General features: G+C 39.1%; 1 protein-coding gene across 12 annotated transcripts in view; it reads right to left on the bottom strand.

Moving 5' to 3' along the window:
* da (transcription factor daughterless) overlaps nucleotides 1-25,576 on the bottom strand; it is a 196,742-nt gene that overhangs the window by 61,237 nt on the left and 109,929 nt on the right. For 10 of the 12 annotated variants that reach the window (XR_011336154.1, XR_011336153.1, XM_069847459.1 and 7 more), the window contains exon 5: nucleotides 18,268-18,315. The exons of 1 other annotated variant lie outside the window; for it this stretch is intronic. Coding sequence is in view for 9 of the 11 variants with exons in the window: in XM_069847459.1 (XP_069703560.1) it covers nucleotides 18,268-18,315 (48 nt within the window). In the remaining 2 variants the exon portion in view is untranslated. Of the gene's footprint in view, nucleotides 1-3,587; nucleotides 3,659-18,267; nucleotides 18,316-25,576 lie in introns of those variants that run through there. One more of the 12 variants, XM_069847464.1, reaches the window with a different exon arrangement.

A 25,576-nucleotide genomic window follows, 5' to 3' on the forward strand; every position in this document is an offset into this window, starting at 1 on the left:
ATGCTAAAAAAAATCGAGATTCATTGAAAACACGTGATTTCAGCATCACTCATAACGAAAAAGTAACTAGAAGTCAACTTATCCAGGAATGGTGGACATGAAATATAACAATTTTTGTAACAAATTAATGGACATTTATTTGAAACCAAAAGCACACAATGATTTTTAACTTCGACTTCAAGAATAGTCACGATTTTTTTTGTGACGAATCATTTAGTGTCCACTAAGAAACGTTTGGATAAAATAAATCATTACATATAGAATTATTTCTACTTTTCGTTGCGAACTCTGTTTAAGTTTTCAAATCCCGAGATTACACCACAGAAGGGTAGACAAGCGGAAAAGGAGTAGAGAGAGCACATTGTCCAAGGATTTATCTTTCTTCTTTCTTAATCGGTTCAATCTCTTCCTTTTCCTTCTTATACGCCACTGCGGGTAGGGGAGGGAGAGTCAATGAATCACACACTAGATATCTCACAAGTGCGAGCCTTCCTGGTCATGGGATTAACATGGCACAGGGCCACCGCAGAGACATCACAGGACAATCACAAGACAACGGACGAACATCGAGTCTCGTGGACAGAAGATAAATCTAAGTATTTATCATTAATCGTAAACATATTGTCACATGTGGATGAACATCTGAACGCCTTACAGATTCACATATCCTATTGTTAATGATATGTTAACATGCACATCATTTCAAAATGCCCATTTTCGTAAAGACAAAAACATTACAATCCATAGCAATAGACATATGTACCAACACTTTAAGTAAATTTGTGAAACATCACATATAGTTAAATCGTATTCTACAGTATATAAATGAAGTCAAGTGTCTTAATTTTGGGATTATTTAGAATGTGTGTGTAATCCAGAAAGCGAACGTTCATCTTACTTGGGTGCATGGATTTAATTTAGATCGTGATTTTGAAATTATCTAGTTCGAGAAAAACTATAAACTGTGATGGCATACACAACATGATAAAGGAATTAATTTTTACGACAAATGCAAATATATAATGACAAACCATGTGTCACATTAGTAATACTATTTTTTTTTATTTTGAATCGCGATCTTTTAACCTGTACGTCTATCTTCCCCGAATAACTAATAATGCTCTTTTAGATCTTTTCTACTTAATTGTAGAGAATTGTAATTTATAAGTTCCATTTTTTATTCTCCATTCTTGGTTACTTTTTAACGCTATTAGTTTTGTCTCCTTTCGTTTCAAGCTCCTTATCATTGACATAATTATTACAAATATATAATTTCCGCTTTCTTGGAATAATTTCACCCAATTTAAGGACACTCAGCATATGTGCACTTCGACGATCTTCAATCCGAGACCCACGGAGATTTCTGTTGTGGCCTTTCCACAAATAAAATGTAATGCGTAACATATAATATCAATTAGCCAAAGTGAATGACTCACTAAATATTAGCATCCGTCAGACATATACAAGCTTTTTTTTTTTAAATTTCTGGTAAAAAGTACTTCACACGCGCTCAATATCTTCTGCAATATTTGTGCTGCCCATTTGCATGTGGTTGGCATTAATACCTACAGTACATAAGACTGAGGACCACTGGTGTATTTCCATTCATTTTGTTCGTAACATAATAACTGGTACAGTAGTTATAGTTCCAAATTACTGAAAAATGTTGCACTGAACTGATTGTAGATACGGTGCTTGCAAGTCTTCATTATTATCGATGTCATTGTGACAAGGTTCCATCACTAAGTCACACATACACAGGGCGGCATGACAAACTGGTATTTAGTACTTTCTTTAAAAAAGCGTGATCCCACAATAGAAGTACTAAAAATAATCGGCAGTTTGTCCGCACGCCACTGATAACTTGAAAGAATGGTATAATCGAAAGTCTACTATGTTGGCAGCAATTAACAGTTAGCTAATCAAGCAATGTTCCGGCGACTATTAATACAAACAAAACACGGCGGCAGTTACCATAACAACAACAATAATTCGGTATTTTGGGCACGTAACATGCTATCGAGATATGCATTACCAATGACCCGTGTACCTAAAAAAACTGGCGTCCACATGGAGCGAGCACGAGGCTCCTCAACTGCGCGTGCAGCGGTGCGCACCGCAGGCCGCAGTTCCGGGTTCGTGCCTCCGTGAATTGAGTAGGCCGATGTGCAGCCAGCGTTGCACACCGCTGCCTGCGAAGCATAGCAGCTGCCGACAGTCGCGAGGGTGGGGGCAATAGAGATATCACTGGGGTTAGTGCAATGGTTTATTATAATGTGAGTGCTGCATACGTAATAGTGCTAACCGCACCCACCGGGACGTCACATCTTTAAGCTCGCCAATTAATGGCCGCTATAACGACCATTGTAACTGTAGCGGCGACGAACCCCTCTCGGCTTTCGAAGGGGCTTAACAATTTATTGCGCGGCACGCAGGTGCGTGGTTCGATGCCCGACAACACAAGAAATCTCAACGATTGCGCTTTCTTTTCCGGTTCACCATCTGCCGTCTATAATTAAAGTGAAACTTCCACAAAGATCATGATTTCTGTCTATCTAAAGTTTTTCCTACTGCGGGCTTCGCCATATTTTGGTCTTCTTCTACCTTGTACTAGCCGGACACAAGATAAGATTATCGTGAAAGGGGTCAGCGCGATGCTGATCCCTTCACTAAGATAATACAGAATATGGCACTGATAAAGAGACAACCATGCCTTCGCCGGATTCTAACTCACATGTTAAAACTGTGCACCTGAACAGTTACATACCATGTAGCCAGAACATGACTTAAAATGCTGAAATATTTATCATTTGTATCTGTTGTGCTTTAACATGAACATCCTGTAGTAATATTCTCCAAAAATGACTTCGAGTCTTCTCTGTGTACAAACAACCTAATATATAATGGAGTGCCGGATCTTCCTTGGAGTAAAAGGCGGCCTGAACGTTGTGCTGGCTGTATGTCATAATGCCGAAGTTCAGAAAACATCGGAACTATCTTGTTTCCATTAACCTCAACGACATATACGCACAACTACCTATTATCCACTAGGTACTCTCATCACACAAAGCAAGCTATTCAGATGAAGTAACAACAGTGGAATGGCACGGCAAGGAAAGGTCGAGTATTCACACTTGTCAACCACATATTTCACCTTGTCACACACAGCAAGCTACTCAGTCAATTAATGGAGCAATGGTGGAATGCGAAGGACAGGAAAAGGTGAAGTGCTCGAAGGAAACAATAGCACTTATCCACTACAAATATCAGCGATCCCCTATTCCTTTCTTGAGACACTACAGCCAATAAAATGATCCTTCATTTGGCATGGTGAGCTCGACGCCAGAACAGGACGGGAACTACGGCCATCTTCCCACGATCGGAGATCCCCCCACTCCTCGGAATGCTGTTCGACGACGCTGTATCAATAAATCTGGATCGACGCGACCCAGATCGGGCGTGAGAAGCTGCTGACCCGTTGTCCCTCCCCCCTCCGGCGGACATGTTTTCCGGCAGACGGCGGTGACGTCGACACGGCGCCCATACGTCACGCTGCCAGCGCCACGCTGCAACAACACGGCTTTTACCTGGTGCAGATCCATATCAGCTGGCCGGCCGCACGCACTCCGCCATGTCCGCGCTAGCACTGTCCTCCTCGACTACGCTCGCTCCGTCGCTCGTCTTGAGAAGCGGCGTGGGAACGGGGCGGGGGCACCTCGAGCCGCGCGCCACGGTTTGCCCCGGTTCAAGGGCCGCATTTATCCGCGCGGCTAGTAGTTGCCATGGCAGCATAAAGAAGCGGAAGAGGGGGAGGACCACAACATGCGGTCCGCAGGATCCGGACCACGGCGGAGGATCTAGGACTCACTACTGAACAGCTGTGTTAGGCAACACGCATACTTACGTTCATGACCTTACACGGCCACGGTATTCCAGAACCAACACAATTACGTGCAGTTATTAGGCAACCTCACATAGGGATCTACAGAGGCGCCTACTCTCATATTAATTATTCCGATCGGCTGCTGGGAAACCTCATAGATCGAACTATTCCAGCGCCTACCCTCATAGGATCCGACGATTTGCTAGTGAACATAAGGGAGCGAGCTACTGCGGTGACGTTCTCTACTATCCGATGAGTTGCCAGGCAACCTTACAGCGTGAATTGAAGTGCAATACATCGTATTGCTAGGTAACCTCATAGAACTATCTACGCGGCGTCTACCTTCTCTCATATGAGATTAGTTGCAGACAACTTTAGACAATTAAAAGCTCGTGTACAAAAGAGTACTTACAGACATTAAAACCATCCCGTGTAAAAAGTTATATCCACAAAAATTATGTAATATAATAATTATTCACACACGGGAAATAAAATACAAAGTTGTGGAAATAAATTACATTCCTGATACAAAAATCATCTACTCACCCATATTCAAATCATGTGCACGAGCCTGCGTCGCCTATCTTTGTATTATAGGTCGTCCATGACGTATCATTACCAGAGAACGAATTTTAAGTATAAAATGCATAAACATGTAAATGTATATTTAGTTGTTTTTATCTGATTATGTAATTAAATATGGACTTAAAACAAAAAAAAAATGACAATTTTCATTTAATTAAAATATAGCTATATTTGTAATAATTCAAATAACACACACTTTTATTCCCTCTTACCAAAACAAGGATTACGAAAGTAGATATCCATATTTAGTTATTTTTGTCTCAATATCTAACAGATACTTAAAATAACCAAAAATAACTATTTCCATTTAATTATTTAAAGTATGTCATATTTTACTTCTCATTCATTAAATAAGAAATTCAAATAACACAAATCGTTTATTCTTTTATACAAAAATTGTAGATTTATTGGGTTATTTTACAACGCTGTATCGACAACTCAGGTTATTTAGCGTCTGAATGAAATGAAGGTGATAATGCCGGTGAAATGAGTCCGGGGTCCAGCACCGGAAGTTACCCAGCATTGCTCGTATTGGGTTGAGGGAAAACCCAGGAAAAAATCTCCACCAGGTAACTTGCCTCCACCGGGATTCGAACCCGGGCCACCTGGTTTCGCGGCCAGACGCGCTGACCGTTACTCCACAGGTGTGAACTAAAATAATAGGTCACAAAAGTTTCTTTAAAGTAGGCCTACTCGAATATGAATACTACACAAATGAAATGAGTCTTTTACGATGAATAACAGTTAATGTTTGTCTAGATTTCATCATATAAGGGGCGGAATCGCTAATAAAAAGCAACACTTTATCATACTTAAGGCCCCCCCTCTTCCGTCCACAGAATACCCATAGCTTCAATGAACAGATTTGCTACAGTTTTGTTACTGTACTTTCCTACAACATCACAATGTAAAAGAATCCTTTCAAAATATTGGTCACATAACAAACCAATGATTGCCTTTGTCAAAATTAGCCTGTTTTCTTTATTTGTAGTTTCATTAACGGATACCCAAATTGAACCGTCTTGAATTTTTTCTCTTATCTTCTGTACAGTTTCGTTTTTTTCTGAGCGTTGACTCATCTGGAATAGCTCGTTGAGTGTATTTCTCGAAAAATGCTCTAAGCGTTGACTCATCTGGAATAGCTCGTTGAGTGTATTTCTCGAAAAATTCTCTAAAGCAGTTCATAGACACGAATGTAAGCAAAGATGAGAGAGCACGGCAGAGATCAGTGTTGAACTTTTACTTCTAGAAGGACAGTTTTCTTTCATGGCAAACATTACATAGATTTTAGAAGCACTCCCAGTTCAATATTCTTGCACATGAATTTTGTATTTATGCTGCACGCTTATTTCTCGCAGCTAATACTGACGTACGCATATGTGAGCTCAGAGCTCACGAATCACCCACTTGAAAATTGGTTAACACCAGGTTAAAATATTGTCCCACGGTCGAGGACTCGTCCGTAGAGGTTACTGAGGCTCGCTGCGGTGCACTACAGCCCATGAGTTTGTACGGGGAGGGCCCAGGTAAAATAAATGGAGATACGTGCTGACGAGGCAGGCAGATGCACCGCAGTGTGGAACCCGTTTTCGTAATACTGTAAACGCATTACTATACTCATTTATTTCGAATTTTACGCATTTAGTATGACAGTAAATACTAAAATAATATACCCAGAACTTGTTTTATGATAATCGGTCATTCAGCTATCACGCAGCCTCTTACAATTACTGCGGCACCTATCCTAATATATTTATATCAATCAGCCATCACGCAACCTCTTACAATGACTACTGCGGCACCTATCCTAGTATATTTATACCAATCAGCCATCATGCAGCCTCTTACAATGACTACTGCGGCACCTATCCTAGTATATTTATACCAATCAACTATCACGCAGTCTCTTACAATGACCTACTGCAGCACCTATCCTAGTATATTTATACCCAATCAGCTACCACGCAGCCTCTTACAATGAACTACTGCGGCACCTATCCTAGTATATTTATACCAATCAGCCATCACGCAGCCTCTTACAATGACCTACTGCGGCACCTATCCTAGTATATTTATACCAATCAGTCATCACGCAGCCTCTTACAATGGCCTACTGCGGCACCTATCCTAGTATATTTATACCAATCAGCCATCACGCAGTCTCTATTAAGGTATGTTTTCCTCGGTGCGACTATCGCGATGATCGTTCAACGATGATCGTGCAACGATAATCGTTGAGCACTATTGCTTTGAATTTCATATGGAACTGTTTTCCTTCGAGCGACTGCCGCTAGAGTCGTTAACGACGATCGTACCTCTTGAATAGTCGTTCAGGTAAAGGTTGACTATAATCGTCAGTCGCTAACGTTTTTTTATGAGAAAGACGTGTATCATGGTTCCTTCGTTTTCTGACGCGGATGATGAAATTCTTCTCGAGGAAGTGGCGAATCATCCCTCACTGAGTCAGCTGTCACATGCGTTCTACAAGAATCAAAGGGTCAAGGACAATATATGGGCTGAGTTTGTCAATGAAGTTGGAAAATTAAGTTATTAACTAAGTTATTCAAATTTTTGATACAGTCTCTCTCTTCATTATTGAGCTCAAGCAGACGGTGTTTTTTTTTTTTGGCTCTTTTCATCCCATACGTATGGAGATGTATTTCGTCGTCTTCCATCTCCTCAATCAAAGGCATTTAAGTAATCTTTTACGTCTACTCATTAAACTCATTCTGTTAAACACAATCTTCCTCTAGAACAGCCGTGGCGAAAATGTGACTCACGAGCACATTGTGGCTAGCAATGATAGCTATGCATTTTTCTTGCTTTCTACCTTCTCCAACCCCCACCCTCTCACTCACTGGAGTCAAACTCCGTTCCATTTGTATTTGTCTATGACCTGCGTGCGGCGTATCGTCGCGATGTCTCTCTCGGAACCATGTACCTCTACAAAAACGAAAGTTTGAAAGTAGAATGGGAGGACGCATTTTTTTGCTGCCAATATGATGAGAATATTAAATGTATGATTTGTTCACAAGTATTACGAGGAAAAAGGTTGTGTAACATAAAACGGCATTATACGACATGTTACTCATGAAACATTAAAAGGTTAAGTGTTGTTATTATTATTATTATTATTATACGTCGATCCTTTTTCAGCAGATGTACGAATAATGCGGTTAGATGTTCAATTTAAACTCACAGATTTACAACGTGATGTTAAATGAAAGTTATATGTAAGGACTTGAAAAATGTTGAACTTTTCAAATCTTTGCCAAAAACAAAAGATGAATATCCGAAGCTTCGTTTATTCGCTTGCTCTGTTGAAGGCATGTTCGCTATAACTTACGTTTGTGAAAAATTATTTTCAACAATGAAAATAGTAAAAACCAAATTTAGATCACGACTGACAGACAAATACCTTCGTCATCAACTACGACTGGCAGTAAGTGACATAATTCCTGATTCTGAAAATCTGTCGCATAGACATTCTGAGGACAGTTAATTTTAGGTTGTGATAAAAAAGGTAAGGTAAAGGTATCCCCGTAACATGCCATGAAGGCACTTGGGGGGCATGGAGGTAGAGCCCCATGCTTTCCATGACCTCGGCACTAGAATGAGGTGGTGTGGTCGGCACCACGCTCTAACCGCCTTTTACCCCCGGGAAAGACCCGGTACTCAATTTTATAGGAGGCTGAGTGAACCTCGGGGCCGTTCTGAAAGTTTGACAACGAGAAAAAATCCTGTCACCACCTGGGATCCAACCCCGGACCTTTCAGTCCGTAATGTTTCCTATGTCTTATTATTCATTTCTTTCTTCGTTACACGTACTCAATATTAGTTTGTAGCCTTGTACTGTATAAAATCATATTTGAGTGCTTGACGTAAGGAAAATGAAAATCCGTTAATAAGTCAGACAGTTGCTTCACTTCTCCTTCGGGGTCCGCCTCCCTCCATAGGTGCTATGCACGTTGCAGGTTACACAGTGGCTCGGCGCACGATCACATTTTCGCCACGGCTGCTCTAGAACGATGCGATTGCGAATGAAAACACACAACTAGTAAAAAATCAACAAATCGTTGACGCTCCGAGCAAAATGGTAACCAACGATTATCGTTCAACGTTTCATCGTTCAATAATAATTAATTGTTGAACGATCATCGCAATAGTCGCACCGAGGAAAACGTACATTTACAATGACTACTGCGGCACCTATCCTAGTATATTTATACCAATCAGCTATCACGCAGCCTCTTACAATGAACTACTACGGCACCTATCCTAGTATATTTATACCAATCAGCCATCACGCAGTCTCTTACAATGACCTACTGCGGCACCTATCCTAGCATATTTATACCAATCAGCCATCATGCAGCCTCTTACAATGACTACTGCGGCACCTATCCTAGTATATTTATACCAATCAGCTATCACGCAGTCTCTTACAATGACCTACTGCGGCACCTAGTATATTTATACCAATCAGCCATCACACAGCCTCTTACAATGACCTCTGCGGCACATATCCTAGTATATTTATACCAATCAGCTATCACGCAATCTCTTACAATGACCTACTGCGGCACCTATCCTAGTATATTTATATCAATCAGCTATCACGCAACCTCTTACAATGACTACTGCGGCACGTATCCTAGTATATTTATACCAATCAGCCATCATGCAGCCTCTTATAATGACTACTGCGGCGCCTATTCTAGTATATTTATACCAATCAGCAATCACGCAGTCTCTTACAATGACCTACTGTGGCACCTATCCTAGTATATTTATACCAATCAGCTATCACGAAGCCTCTTACAACGATTTACTGCAGCGTCTATCCTCTTATTATTTATTCCGATCAGATGCCAGGTGCCTCATAAAGCCATCCACAGCGTAGCTTATATTAGTTACTACCAGTTTATATAATCCTCATAAAGAGAACTGCAGTGCGTATGCAGCCCGCACAGCACGCGTGTTCGGAGACGCCAGATCCTGCACCGCGCGGTATTCAGAGTCAGTGAACCAGTTCGCGTCGCCATGTTGTGCTCCTTAGCAGCTCTTGCACCGTGTCGTGGTATTTGCAAGGAGCCGCAGGCTGTTGTTCTAATTACTGCAAATAATTACACAAATGCGTGTGAATGAATTAATTAACAGCAATCACCCTTGAGCTACGCAGCCGCTCCGGCCGCTTTGCCCCGCAACAACACAGTACACTTTTAAAGTTTTTCAGTGTGCTGGAGAGTAGGGACTAGATGCTCTTACGACCTTAATACTATGAGGTTTCGTTGAGGAAACATTCCCCTTTCATTAAAAAATTTTAAGAAGACAATGACTTGTTTTACATCCACTCCAGAAAGAAAGAAAATGTTAAAAAGAAAGAAAAAAGAAAGCGTTATCATTCTAATGAGGTCCAATAAATACAATACGGTATTCTAACAAGTTCCATTAACTGCAGTACGCTAACATTATTCACAAAATTCTGGTTTGGCAGTGAAATAAAAAAAAAAGACATTAAAAAAGTCGACAAAAATATAACAAGGCTATGAAACTTGAGAAAAACTAACAAAGAAAACCAAGATAATACATATAATGCATTACTGCGAAGTGTAATATGTACTTGTATCCTTCTTACTCTGAACTCCTACTCACTGTCTTCATACAATTGCAATTTCTTGCTCTGTCTCCTTAAATAACTGACAAATCGGTTTTTCAAAATAACGCAAGTAAATTTCATTAATCCCTAAAGTCTTATGTGTAGGTAATTCCTCTGAAACAAAAGATCTTACAGACGTGTAGTCCATAATTGCTGTTTTGTTTGATGCCGCATTATTTCATATTGTGTGGCAGGGAAACTCAAAAAGGAATATCGTGAGACCCGATATTGTGTTTAATATATTCCTCTCATTATTATTATTATTATTATTATTATTATTATTATTATTATTACTTTCACTACGAGTATATCGCAGTTTATAGGATCATGTAGTACAAGGTGCCATAAACTACCCGTATAATTTGAACACTGAATTAATAAATAACCAGACACAGTATCGCGGTGAGATCTTCTGCATTTGAAAGGACATCTCTCCAAGTTTTATGCAAAAATTAGCAATAACTAAGAAAGATCAAATTCCATTTTCTTCTCGACTTCCTACTCCAGTATCTGCTTTGGTTCAGACCTCTACATTTGCACCCTGTGTTGCACGAAGAACATCCAAGCGATATTTCAGTTCCTGGCAGGTTCGCGCAAATATTCCTTCATCGACAGTCATAATGGCTGCCTCAACCCGTTGCTCTAGGTCGTTCAAATTGCGAACAGGTGTTTGTTACATGACGTCTTTGTCATAATCCTATAAGAAAAAGTCTAGAGGGGTGATATCCGGCGAGCGAGATGGTCATGCAGTCTTTGTAATAATCCTGTAAGAGAAAGTCTAGAGGGGTGATATCCGGCGAGCGAGATGGTCATGGAGTCGGGAGATCTCTGCCAATTTACCTTCCAAGGAACTGTTCATCGGAAACTTCACGCAGAGCCAAACCCCTGCGTGGAGTTGTTCCATCCTGTTAGAAGATGACGTCAGTTGAATGTGTTCCAGTTGCGGGATCACAAATTCAGTGAGCATGTCCAGGTACACATTGGCTGCGAGTGTCTTTTCTGTAACGAAGAATGGGCCAAAGATTCGATTGCACATGACCCCACACAATACATTTACCTTTAGGCTGTTGCGCACAGATTCACTTGTCATGGGGGTTTTCTGAGCCTTAGATCCTAACATTATGGCGGTTTAGTACGCCGGACACATGAGATGTTGCTTAATCACTGAAGAGAACACGTCTGAGGATGTTTCATCGTTGTCAATGTGCATGCCAAAAGAAAACTCTGTGCATCATGATCTAGTGTCTGAAGGGCGTATAAACCAGTTGCACTTTACGCAAATGCTTGTGCAGAACTTTGTGAATCGACGATCGTGATAACTGCAATCGCTTGGCAGCAGTGCGAACTGATTTACGAGGGCTACACTGGCACGCGGTCAGCCAGCATCCTTCCGCTGCAGATCATTGGCAGTTCCCACGAACTACGTGTGCCACTTCCGGATAAAGGGTAGTGAAGGTGGATTCCTTTCTTAGCTGGTCCTGGAATTTCTTTGCACTTGTGTGTATGATTTTTGTGAGGTTTTTCCACATAAAGATTCGGTCTTTGAACTTCAATCGTCACAGTACACGAGACACGGGTAGGCTCCATTTCTAACTTTCGTTACCTAAACACACAACATGCTATGGACAACATATGAAATATGAAAAGCATATAAAAACTGAAAAAAGTTAAGTGAAAGTTTTCTCTACAATTGAAAACGACATTGCAAGGTTAAAATTATTTATATACACGATTACAATTGAAGAGATCTTCCCATTCTTTAACCTAGATAGCGATGTTCTTACAACCATTGCTTCGATAATAAGAACGAGTTAAGTACATTCCAAAGAACGTGCGAATTTATGTAGGGCAAATCTTTAGAAATGAATTCTTCAAATACCTAAATTTATAAGTTATATCAAGAAGTCCGGAAAGCTTAGTTTCTTATTTATTAAGATTTTTATGACAATCTCTTCGTCTCACCACCTTAGAGGATTTGTCGAACACTTCTATCTCCTGCCTCATTACAGACCTTCAGCCCGTCGTCTCGTTGAGCCCCGAGCACGCTTCCAAATTCCTGACGTGGCACGAATCTTCTGCTGAAAAGGCTGCAACAATTCGGCCGAGGAAAGTTTCTGAATCATACACTTCAAAGACTTTGCATAACCACGCTGAAAGAAGCCCAATTTATTTAAATCAGCTGAGTGTGAAGGCAAGAAATCTGTCCACTTCCATCTGTCCACCTAATAGGAAACATTTCATCGAGATGTTCTGTTCGCGGAAAAGAAAACAAGAATGAGTAGAGACTGAATATGATGCGAATATGTTCGAAATGAAGAGACGACAAAAATTTCGTAAATCAACCAACTAAATGTTTCATAAATTTTCTTAATTACTTTGAAAATGGCTGTTTTGAAATAACTGATAAGACAATAAATATTTCTTCCACTAGAAATTGGGAATTCCTTTAGTGTTGTATAGTAAATATTTAGATATTTACAATTATATAGATTGTATGCAATTAGAACGCAGCAGATATTTAGGTGTAGCCTATATTTTTTTCGTATTCTTAAGATGGGTCAGACTTGTTTAAATTAAAACAAAAATCAACAAATTTTGTGCACACTCAGTTGTTTCATGATTTTATATCAGTATTAGTTACTATTTTGATAATTATTACTTTAAAATTGAATTACAAGAAAAGATGAACAGGAGACATTGCAAGCTGCATGGCTATAAGATCATCAGTGAATGCGACCGATACTGGGAAGGAAGAGACCGTATAGATTAATGACGACTACGCCAAAATCCTGTCATGAGAGGGGGGGGGGGACTTGAAAATTGATGGGATAATAATTATTAATATTTTGTCCGACTACAAAATGAGATATTTATACAAATACTTTTTAGTTCATTAAAAATTTTAAATATTTAGGTGTAGGCCTATATTTGTCGCAGATTCTTAGGAGATACAATACAGAGGAAGGATTTTTCTTTTCCCTAAACAGAAACGAAGAAGAAAGGAATTAAATTTAGCGCTGCCACCTTACCTTGAATACTTGTGGTGGAAATGTTATGTGATTTGCGGCATATAAAAGAACCCTTGGGGCACGATAGGTGTCTCTCAGCAAATTATTGTTCAATTTTCGCTCAAAGTTTGAATTTTGACGCTACATAGGCCCTAACTCCGTTGTACAAAAGCGTAGTTAAACAAGAAAATACCAAATACCACAGATATTTATAATTATATTGACTACTCTTAGTGTCTTGTATTCTGTTGCACAGTGAAGAATTATTTTATGTTACCAGGAGAAAATCTGACGGTGCTGTTAAAAAAAAAATGTTATGTTTTATTTAACGACGCTCGCAACTGCCGAGGTTATAACAGCGTCGCCGGTGTGTCGGAATTTTGTCCCGCAGGAGTTCTTTTACATGCCAGTAAATCTACTGACATGAGCCTGTCGCATTTAAGCACACTTAAATGCCATCCACCTGGACCGGGATCGAACCCGCAACCTCGGGCATAGAAGGCCAGCGCTATACCAACTCGCCAACTAGGCCGACAGTCTGATGGTAGTTACTATATAAATAAATAAATAATGTACGTATACAATTAAGAGTGAACCCTAAGTAATGTCATTAATTTCAGGGCTTATTCTTTGACATATTTCAAACAAAAAAAGTTTAATACAATTTTGATCGTTTTTGCTTTCTTTTCGAGATAAAAATTGTTTTATATAAAACATTTCATTGCGTATTTTGGGAAAGCCATTGATTTAATACCCGGTAAGAGTCGTGTAAGAGAGCAAGGTATTATGATAATTAATTGAAATAATTTTAGTTTTGTCCTTTAAATGTGCAGAAATTTGATCCGAATAAATCCAACATTTTAAAATTCCTTTTCAGAAAGAAAGATTGCATTTGTTCAGATCAAATTTCTGCATATTTAAAGCACGAAACTAAAATTCCTTTAGTCATTTATTAAGATAATACACTACTCTCTTAAATTGACTGACCATATTGGGAATCAAATCAATGGCTTTCCCAAAACAAGCTATGAAATGTTTCACATAAAACAATTTTTATCTCGAAAAAGAAGCAAAAATGAACAAAATTGTATAACTTTTTTGTTTTAAATATCTCAAAGTATAATCCCCTAAAATTAATGACATTACTTACGGTTCACTCTATACATACCGGGTGTTTCAGACCACCTGTATCAGCCATTTTTCTCGAAAACTATATGATACTGGTTGTTCATAAAAAAAATTTTGATGATCAAAATCTATGTAAAGAATCGATTGGTGATAGTACCATTTCCCGGAACAAACCGGAAGTAGGAGTACATGTGGTCAACTTCGAAATGTCATGTCATTGAAGGTACCATTGGAAACTACTTTTAAAAAGAAACAACTTTTACTGAAACTTTTTTTTTTCTAACTTTTATTGTTTACTATAAAAATGGTATCTTCTGAGAAATGCTGTACGTTGTTTATGTATACGTACTGCACCTGTAGTAGGTACATGATAATTGTAAACACTGCAGGTCTTGAAACCAAGTCACTTTCCACTGCCTTTTATTTTGCATAGTAAGGCGCCAGGAAATATTTTTATTGGCAAGGGTGTTAGGCTATAACATATCCGAGAATCATTCCTGTCGGTAAAGTTTTCGAGTGATCAGTTACTTGTGAAGGACAGTACATGTGTGCGTGTGTAATTATACATTGTTTAGTCCAGAGACAAGTGGAACCTCATGACACTAATAAGACATCACTCACGAGGCAACTAAGCTAGAAGATAATGGGACAGGATGGCCAGACCCACTAATCAGACTTAAGTTCCATACAAATAACCCCCCAGATTGAAAGGGGTGATAGGGTACAATTACAGGAATAGAAAACCTATATTACGTTTTGTAATTAAATGCACGGTTAATTAGAAAATTAAGTTGAAATTTTCAGCAGTTCAGCAACATCGCCGCTAAACAGTAATCTTTCTTCTAGTAATTAAAATGTAAGAGGTCAACGAACTCAGGTTCGTCTCTATACGCGAGCCTCCCTCTCTCGCTACGACGTTGTAATCTGTTCGAAACCTTCAGTGGCTTGAAATTAGTGGTTTTAAAATTAAATTTACACGAAAACCATCCACGCTATTGGAATATGCCAGACGGATAAATGATTCTTTATTCTACCTTGTGAGCGCACACACACGCACACACACACACACACACACAGGATGGAAGTGCAATAATCCTGCAGATTGAAAGAGAGAATAGGGTACACTTAAATGAATAGAAAACTTATATTACGTTTAGTGATTAAATGCACAGTTTATTAGAAAATTGAATTGGAAGTTTCAGCAGTCTGGCAACATCGCCGCTAACACACTGCTCTTTCTTCTCGTGAAATACAGATGTAAGCGGTCAACGAACTTAGGTCTGTCTCACTATGCGAACCACTCTCTCTGACTACAACGTTGCAATCTGGTTGCATCGTTCAGTGACTTGAAATTAGTGGTGTTTAAAAATGTCCACGCTACTGAACTACTCCAGTGAGATAAATGATTCTTTACGGGAAGGCCAAATTTGACGTCGATCCCAAAGAATTAGAGTATTGTCGCATATAAGCATATTATAAGAAATTGGTTACAGAAAAACGATTGGCGTGTCTCATTAGAGTTTAACGCACGTAATCTTTTGAGAATACAGGACTAGACTAAAAGAAAAGCAGGAGTCCTTTTTCAGTCTTGAATTTCTACCTTAACAGTTACGTTTTTCGTGCTCAACGAAATTTCCGAAACAAGTTAGCAGCAGATCCACCCAGTGGGCATTCAATTCATAAGTGAGATTCCGAATTTAAGGAAGGGGCTGCATCTGCAAGAGAAAGTCAAGTGGCCGGGCGTCAGTAAGCAAGGAAACAGTGGAGCGGGTCAGTGCAAGTTTCACACGCAGCCCAATAAAATCTACCTTCAGAGGCAGTACGGACCCTCGTGTCCAAGATGAAGACTGCACGACGAATTCAGCGCTTTGCACTTTCATACCTATCGACAATTGCTGCAGGCTATCAAGCCAGATGAAAATATGCTCCAACGTTTTTCCTGCGCAAGTATGCAAACCCTAACGAAACCGATGGTTTTGCGGAATCTTTACTGTTCAATGACAAAGTCATTTTCTACCTCAACAGGCATAACGTCAAGGTTCGGGGGTGACGGGAAATCCACATGCCTAACTGAAGTATATACTGTACGTCGATTTCCTTAAAGTAAATGTGTCCTGTGCAATAACCTATGAGAAGTTGTGCCTTCGTTTTATGAGATGACGATTACGGGAATTCCGTACTTAGGCATGCTACAACAACGGCTTCTGCCACAGCTGGGACAGGACAGCCCCTTTTCATCTTCCAACACCATATTTTCACAGGAAAGAAGTCACCTCAACGACCGACTACCGAACAGATGTGGAATGGCCGTGCTGATCCTGATCAACTTGTGTTGGCCTTCACGTTCACGTTCACCCTGTATTTTTTTTTCCTGTAGGGATTCCTCAATGATCGAGTCTACGTACCACCATTACCACAGATCATGCTTGATCAGCGACAACGTATCATAGCAACCGTGGCAGCAATTGGTCAATTTGTTCGGCAGGAACTCAACTAAAGGCTGGATGTGTGCCGAGTTACACGTGGGCTCACTGATCACCTATGATGCAATGAAACAAAAAGTTGAGCTTCTCTTTTCGTCTGTATCAATTTTGTATATTTAAATTCCATTAAACGTAATACATGTTTATAATCGGGAAAATCATATAGCCTTGTCTTATAGAGATGCAGTAGTTTCCTGAGAAAACCTGTCGAAACATCTCCTTTATTCATAAATTCTAAGTATTTCCACGTACTGAAACGGATTTCCGACGTGGTAGCCGTCATTCTATTCGGCTGACGTAACTCTGGTTCATTTTGTACAGAGTGATTCAGTAAGAGAGATCATTTTGGTGTGCCTTTGCAACCTTCCAAGTTTTAGGTAGCTAAGACAGACAGTGATTCTTCTATTTCTCCTAAAATTATTAATGACATGTAATACCATACAATAGTGTCACAAACATACAGCTTATACCAGTTACCCAGAAGTTAAAAACAAAAGAGAGCAGATCTTTTATGCTAAGTAGTAAAAGAAGAACTTGACCTCTGCAGTACGCTGGCAAATGCTTCAATCCGTTCGACGGAACAGGAAAAAGGAATATTACTCAAAGCAATCTAAAAAAGAAACAATATCAGACCATACAATTATTAGCAAGAAGATATGCTATGACTTGGTATTACGTTTTCGCTCTTGTATGTATGGGCTATTTCTCGCTCGTTTTCAATTTTTTATTGTGAAGTTTGTATTAAATACTACAGACTATTCGCGCGCGTTGCCTTCAAACACAATTTAAACAATGCAATAAGCGCATAAGAAAATTTGACTTATAGGCAAAGTATGATTTTATATTACAGAATATTTACAGGATTGTCCAGGTACCTATGCTTTTAACTTTGCAAGGATTGGTTATGTTGAACACACAAAATTTAAGCACTGGACAGCCCTGGAGCTGCGAATGGGATCCATTAGCTGCTCTCAGCGAGACAAGATCGGTTGACGAATAATTAATAAAGGAGCTGGGAACCGTCAGCAGGTCACCCGCCTGGACCACGGCGCTCGAGTCCCGGCCGCTGCAGTACGCGGGAGAGAATCAAACAGAGAAGAAAACAAGAGAGAGAGAGAGAGAGGAAATGAGGAGAGAATGAGAGGTGGATCGAAAGAAAGAAGGAAACAAGAAATGAAAGGAAGGATGAATAGATGGATGGACGTACAGACGAACAGACGGATGGATGGACAGACAGATAAGACAGAAAGTTAGCAAAGAAGAAATAAAAGTAAAAAGGAAGCAGAAGGGAAGAAGCGAGGAGGAGAGAAAGAAGAAAAAGCGAAAAAAGAATGAGTAAGAAAGGTAAAAAGAAAAAAAGAAGCATGAGGAAAGGTGAATAAAAACGAGTGAAAGAGACATATTAGAGGGCATATAATAAACGGAGAAAAATAGAAGAAGAATGGCAATGACAATAAAATGGAAAAAAAGTGAAAGGAAGGAAGAAAAGGAAAAGAAATTAATGAAAGATGGAGTACTCACCCAATGCTGGGCTCCAACAACGTCGGCCGCGTCCGCGGGGTCCAGGCTCTGCGAACAAAGCAACACACGGTAAAATCCCTGCCGGCGCACAAGAAGCGAGGTGTCACTCCACCCTCTGTTGACCTATTAGCTCCTCTAATAGCTTAATAAACTACTGCACTTTCCCACGGCGCGCGGGTAATCCTCGATCAATATTCCACTGACATTATATGACACTTCAACTCAAGAAGCGCCCGCCCGCAGCGTCGCGAGATGAATAAAATTAAAACAATGTCACTAGATAAGATACCATCCAATTGTTGCTACGCAACGCAAACAAATGCCGATATTTAAAGATTAGGTGTAATAAAATAAGTCACGTCAACATGGTATACTGTACGTTTCCGTGTCTAAATCTTACAGTATTTCTATGAAAGGGATATTCACTGCTTGTCATCCTTTAAGTATGAAAATAATATAGTAACTCCATTAAAAGTTGCACATGTACCACACAGTATACTTGCACAATAGTGCATGTGGTCCGCCGCTGTACTAGCTCCTCTTCCTGATTCTTGTGGGAAAAGCAAAGTTATTTAATTACACGTGTCTGTGTTGTACAGAGTGTGTAAAAATTCCGTTCCTAATTTAACAGTTAATTATTACAACATTAACACTTCAGAACAAAATTCTACTTACTGTATTCCATGAACATGTCAATAATTATACCAGTGCTCAATGTTCCGATCACTGCATTTATCCTGAGAAGATCTTACAGCTAGCAACTTCGGTTTTTTATAGAAGATCCTTGACATACCCTTGAGGTATGGGTGTGATGTCTAGTGAGTGTCGAAGTAAAGCGATTTGTTCACTCCGGCCCATCTGCCAGGAAATCGTACATTAAGAAATTACCTACATGATTACTGCAATGTGGGTGAGCATTATCATTAAGACAAAGCTTCAGATTTTACAAATATTTCGCAAAAATTGTGATATGCTACCTCTTTGACTTTGATTGCAAAAGAAGAACAAGAACTTTTGGACACTATAGTTTATTGTGTGTCTTCCTTTAGGCCTATAATTTTCTTAGTAGTTACGTTTGGTCCCTTATTTTAAAGGGGTGCAGAATTTAAATTTAGTACAACACAGGAAAAACTTTACAACGAAATGAAGAGAAACGAATAGAAGCATTTGAAATATGGATATGGAGAAGAATGGAGCGTGTGATGTGGACAGACAGAATAAGAAACGAGTTGTGTTGGAATGATCGGGGGAAAGAAAGAATGATGCTGAAATTAATCAGAAAGAGAAAAAAGGAATTAGTTGAGTCACTGGCTGAGAAAAACTGCCTACTGAAGGATGCACTGACTGGAAGGAATGGTGAACGGGAGAAGAGTTCGGGGCAGAAGAAGATATCAGATGATAGATGACATTAAGATACGTCGATCATATGCGGAGACTAAGAGGAAGGCAGAAAATAGGAAAGATTGGAGAATGCTGGACTTGCAGTGAAAGACCTGCCTTTGGGCAGAACACGTATGTATGTATGTATGTATGTATAGGAGAAGCTCTTCTAAGGGAAAATAAACCCAATCATTTCAGGACACTGTGAAAGCAAAACGAAATACTTTTTTTTTAACGAGAAAATATATTTAGCTTTTCTTTTATTCCAAAAATATATATTTTAAACTATCAACAGTAATCTCACTAGACGTTTTGATTTATCTAGAGAAAATCAAAACTCGAGTGGGATTTAATTGGCTATTACACGATTAGAAGAAAACATATAAAGATTAGAAGTAACGAAGTACTCCAATACAATAAAATATTAATTGACTTAGGAAAATACAACTGTCTTCAAATGTATTATTGTACCATCTCAACATTACAAATATTACGCTAGATGCATGCTAGATGGCAGTAGTGAGCAATGCCTTGTCGTCGAGAAGTTCTCGATCTATTATACACGATGGCAATGTTACTAGTCAAGAAGGATTTGTTGATTCAGTTTCATTTTTATTAAAATGCAACATTCCATTTCAATTATCCGAAACCCAGTAATCAACATCACTTGACAGATGATTTTCAATAAATCTTAATATTAAACAATCTCTGATACGTGACTATCCATAATATCATATAGCAGAAGCTATAATATAACCTAACTAATATACACAAGTATTAGAAAAGTTTTAATTAACGACGATGACATAAAAAATAAACATGAATAATTTTAAAAGGAATAATTATTGAATGTACAATTTTCAAATTTGAATGTGGTTGGTGGTTCAATTGATGTTATATTGGACGTGTGCGTAATAGAAGTGGAACTCGTTGATTTAGGCCTACATGGTGTATTCAACTTATTCAGAATTTCCGAATGAATAATTTTAAAAGGAATAATGATTGAATGTACAATTTTCAAATTTGAATGTGGCTGGTGGTTCAATTGATGTTATATTGGATGTGTGCGTAATAGAAGTGGAACTCGTTGATTTAGGTGTATTCAACTTATTCAGGATTTCCGAATGGTGCTCTTCATTTATTTGTAAATCGGATTTCAGAAGATGCATAGGTATGATCAGTGATTTTTATTAATTCTTGTTCTTGAATGCCAATGCGAGTCATATTTGAAACTGCTGTGCATCAACTGGAGTGGTTTGTAATTATATATATATATATATATATATATATATATATATATATATATATATATATATATTTTTGACATCCAGACCAGCGCAGTTTCAAATGTTGGCAAACAAAGAAACAAATGCTAGGGACGCGATAAAACTGTGCGATAAGCAGCCATGAATGGTTGAAATGCGTCCTTTCGTACCGTTTTATTGGTCAAAAGTAGTATGACGTAGTAAGAGTGTAATAGTCTCTGTAATCTCCATTCAGAGGACTTCTCTTTACACAATAACTGCACTTATCCTAATTACACTTACTTCGATTATGCCTTACAAACGCTTCAAAACCGAGTATTAACATATCAGTTGAATAAAAGCTTTTCGACACTTGAAAAGTAGTCTAAAATATGAATCAATATAATTAAAGTAAATGAAAATTCAACCTCCTTGCAATTTCTACATCGGGATTTAGAGGATGTTTCCGTGGTGATGTTACTCGTACAAACTTTATGGGATGATGCAGAAGGGAAAAGGCATCAATCTGAGATAAGGAACTCCGGTCCGGAAATGTCTCAGTCGAAATTTCTAAATCAAAACAGTTTTGAGATGCCTATTAAATTGGAATAAGAAAACTTCAAGATTTTCGTTTACGGATTTAATAAATACATTACCTTCAAGCTACGAAGACCGCACTTAAACAGCATCTCCCAGCTTCGATGCAGGCATGACAACGTCGAAATAAGCTCTGTCGCATCAGGTCTAATATCCTTCGAGTCATTGTAATGAAGTCACAGGCAGCCAGGATCCTTGCCAGAAGGTCTTCTTCATTCTCTACAGGTGTTTCGTTGGTAAGAATTTTACATGACCCCACAAGAAAAAATCAAGATCAGGCAAACGAGCTGGCCAAGAAACAGGACATCTTCCTCCTATTCACTTTTCAGTGAACGTCTGATAGATGAAGGGGTCAGAGCCATAGTAGGCCAAGCACCATACATTAAAAACGGAGAAAACAAGGGTTAAAATTAATTGTTTACCATAATTCAATAAAACATATAGCAAATAATGTAAAGTGTGCACATTAAAACTAAATTATATGTCAATCTTCATTAAATTATGGTATTCACTTAACTTTAATCTTTGCTTTCTTCGTTTTTAATAAATGGCGCTTGGCCCACTATGGCTCTCGACCCTTCAAATATTCACGAGCATCATTTTCAAAACGAGTTGGAGCAGTGGTGTTCCATCATGTTGAACCCACATGCACTGACGAACATCAGTGGGGCATTTTCCAATATCTCAGGGAATATGTCTCTCAAAAAGAGTGTACACTGCTGCACTTAAGAGGGGTGAAAGAAATGGGTCTATTACGTAATTATTGACTATGCCTGCCCACATGTTCACTGTAAATCTTATAGTTCTCAAGAATTGTAGCGCAGGAATGAACATCGGCCCATAGACAACATGGGTATTACGATTATTAACATCCATCTCTAGTGAAACAGGCTTCATCGGTGAAAACCAACAGAGTCAAGGCATGAACTTTCTCTGGATGTTGGGGTGCAGCTGCTGTTCCGTAGTGCTTTCAAAACAAAACAGTGTGTGCGACATCCATTTCACGTGCTACTGCTCGAGCACTTATTGAAGGCGGGAAGCCATGTGATCAAGCACTAATTCTTCGAAGTCTGGAATCCGTGCAGTTCATCTTCCTCCTCGGTCGTGAAACTGTGGTGGGAATTGACCCATTTCTCATAACTGTCGGAAAAGTCTTGGAAACATGGCATGAGCGGAATGTCTCCTACGTGGATATGTGGCGAGCTACAAACTTTCTGCTTCCTGTTTCCATTTGCTTGCCCCTTAACAAACACCATATCTGCAAATTCCGCATCCGTATACTCCGTTTCATACAGACTGACCAAATGCACTCTTCAACACGTAAACACAAACTGCATTTTAAGCACTCGTACCTCGGTGCTACATCATCATCATCATCATCATCATCATCATCATCTGGCACTACAACCGTGGGTGGGTTTTGGCCGCTCGTACAACAGTCCTCCATTCTGTCGTATCTTCAGTCTTCTTTCTCCAACCCCTCATTCCCATTATTTCTAGGTCCCTGATGACCCCATTCAGCCATCTCTTCTTACGTCTTCCTTTCCTTCTTCTGTTGTGGACTTTCCCTTGTAATATTCTCTTGGGAACCTCGGCACTAATCACGTCGAAATACACAAATCACGTCCACTATCTACAGTGCATTGGTGGAGTTTACTTTTCCCAACTAATTGTGATGTACGTCTACATGTTGGCGGGGTTGCCTATCCTTCTGCTACAGTTACACCTGCAACTTACGAACAACAGCTTTTGCCTTTTATAACTTTCGACTAAGGCGTTTCCGGACTGGGCTTCTTAAATTGATGCTTTTGACCTTCTCCATCATTCCTGAAATTTTGTAACATCACATATCAATACTGGTGCAAAATAACACAGTATTAATACGAACATTAAAAAGTAATTCAATATCACTTAATTATGTGAAGCAGTCACTCCATAACAATGTACTATTTTCATTTTCTTGCATTCCCTTACGTATTCATGGTAACTATCAGCGGATACATACATACTATCTATACATACATACATACATACATGCATACATACAATGTCCTGGGTCTCCCTATGGGGAGCACAAGGCCACAACAAAAGAGCTTCATTTTGACCCATTTGCGGGCAGGGCCTTTACTTCTCTCCAGTTCTTCCCTAGATTTTAGGCTTCTTCTTGAACAGTTCGCCAGCACGTTATCCTGAGTCTTCGTCTTCTCTTGCTCCCCTGGGGATTCCATTCGAGTGATTCTTTAGCAATGTTTCCTTCTGAGCGTCTCAGGGTGTGTCCAAACCAGCACCATTTTCTTCTTTTTATCTCCTGTTGCATCGTCTTACAAAGTAGTGTATTGGAAATGACGTTCGACCACATACCTCCAGTATGTTTCGTAAACAACGCTTCACAAATGTTTGGAGTTTATGAGTGAGGTGTTTTGTCACTTTCTATGTCTCACTGCCATACAGAAGCATTGATTTTACGTTGCTCTCAAACAAGCGCAGTTTGGTCTTCATATCGGACGCAACATCGCAAAGGCCTCTTGGGCTTTATTTATTCGACTTTGGATATCATCAGCCGCCCCTCCGTCAGTTGTTATGACGCCGCCAAGGTACCAAAACTTGTTCACTTGCTCAACGTGTTGATCGTCCAGTTGGAGCTCCGAGGTAAACCATCAGCTGTTGACTTGCGGATAATGTTGCGATCTGTTCCGCTAACCAGTAGCAGCGCTGCTAGTTATCGCAATGCTAAATTAAAGGCATGCAGACGAGCGGCGTCATCACATTTACTATTTATAACAGATATGAAACATGGTACATAGTGGCTATAGGGTTCGTAGCTTTTGTTTGAGCATTTACAGAAAACATTTTCTAATGCTCCCTCTTTTATCTTTCCAATAACATCTTTCAAGTAATAGGCACAGACTACACTCAATTTCCTATCACGCCTTCGCGAAATTAGAACCGCGGTAGCAGCATTCAAACTGCTTCTTAGTAGTTGCGTACACCAAAGCCGACACGTAACATAATACAGAATTTATATTTCTACAAGTTTATAGCGAACCTGCAAAGCATGTTATTTCCTTCAATTTCAGTGAAGTTTGTAATTTCATTTTACAGCTTTTCATATTATTTACACTTTATGGTTTACGGCACGACACGCTTGGAAGTTTTCGCAGTGTATCGCCATCTTTTTCTTGGTTGTTCTTCCTAATGGAATGTAGTATATTGTTTTGTTATCCTCACTACATGATTTATTCAGTTAATGCTGCCTACTGCTTATCTTATTACTTTTACATGTAATTCATTTCGTATAATATGGTCTGTTCTTCGTAAAATCTTTTATTTGTCATTTGGAAATCGTATCGGAACTTCATATTCTGAGTAAATTTAACTGATTAGCAATCGAATTCTTGCTGCCACACAGTACGAGTAATGTTGGTATAGCCATGTCTAATGGAAATCCATTTCTGATCGGGGTGCTGTATGAGTACACTGTTCCACATATAATTTGGTATCTTGTTCCTGTCTGTAAATATACACGTATATATACAGTGTGTTTCAAAATTCAACCGAAGAAATTTAAGAGGATATGGAGGGGTCCTAGTAAGTATACAGTGGAGCCTCAATTGTAGGCAGTTCGATTCTAGGAGGGAGCACATCGACTCAGAGTTCAGCTACCTTACAGGGTCCGCAAGAACAATGTTCAGCATTTCAGGTTCTCATTGTATACCGTAATTTTATCAAGAAAGAATGGAGACAATTTCGTAGTTTAGATCGCAAGAATGTAACAAATATTTATATTTCAAAAGAAATTAATTTATTGCGGTTGAATTTACATCTGATAAATAAATGGACGATTATTAAAACAACGAACAATTTTAAACTTTTGTAACATCCTTTTCATGAAAGAACTCAGCTCTCTAGAAAATTTAAAAATACACACAAATAAAATAAAGTTAATTATTGCTTGTGCCATCGAATAAAATATACTTCCTTTATATATCACAGTACATAGTATAACTGATCTTTTCTAGAGAGCAACGAAAGAGCATAATATGTCCATTGTTTATAGTTGGTCTCTTTACTGTTTTTCTATTTTCAAG

The sequence above is a fragment of the Periplaneta americana genome, chromosome 15 (genome assembly GCF_040183065.1).
Source record: "Periplaneta americana isolate PAMFEO1 chromosome 15, P.americana_PAMFEO1_priV1, whole genome shotgun sequence".
NCBI classification, from domain to species: Eukaryota; Metazoa; Arthropoda; class Insecta; order Blattodea; family Blattidae; genus Periplaneta; species Periplaneta americana.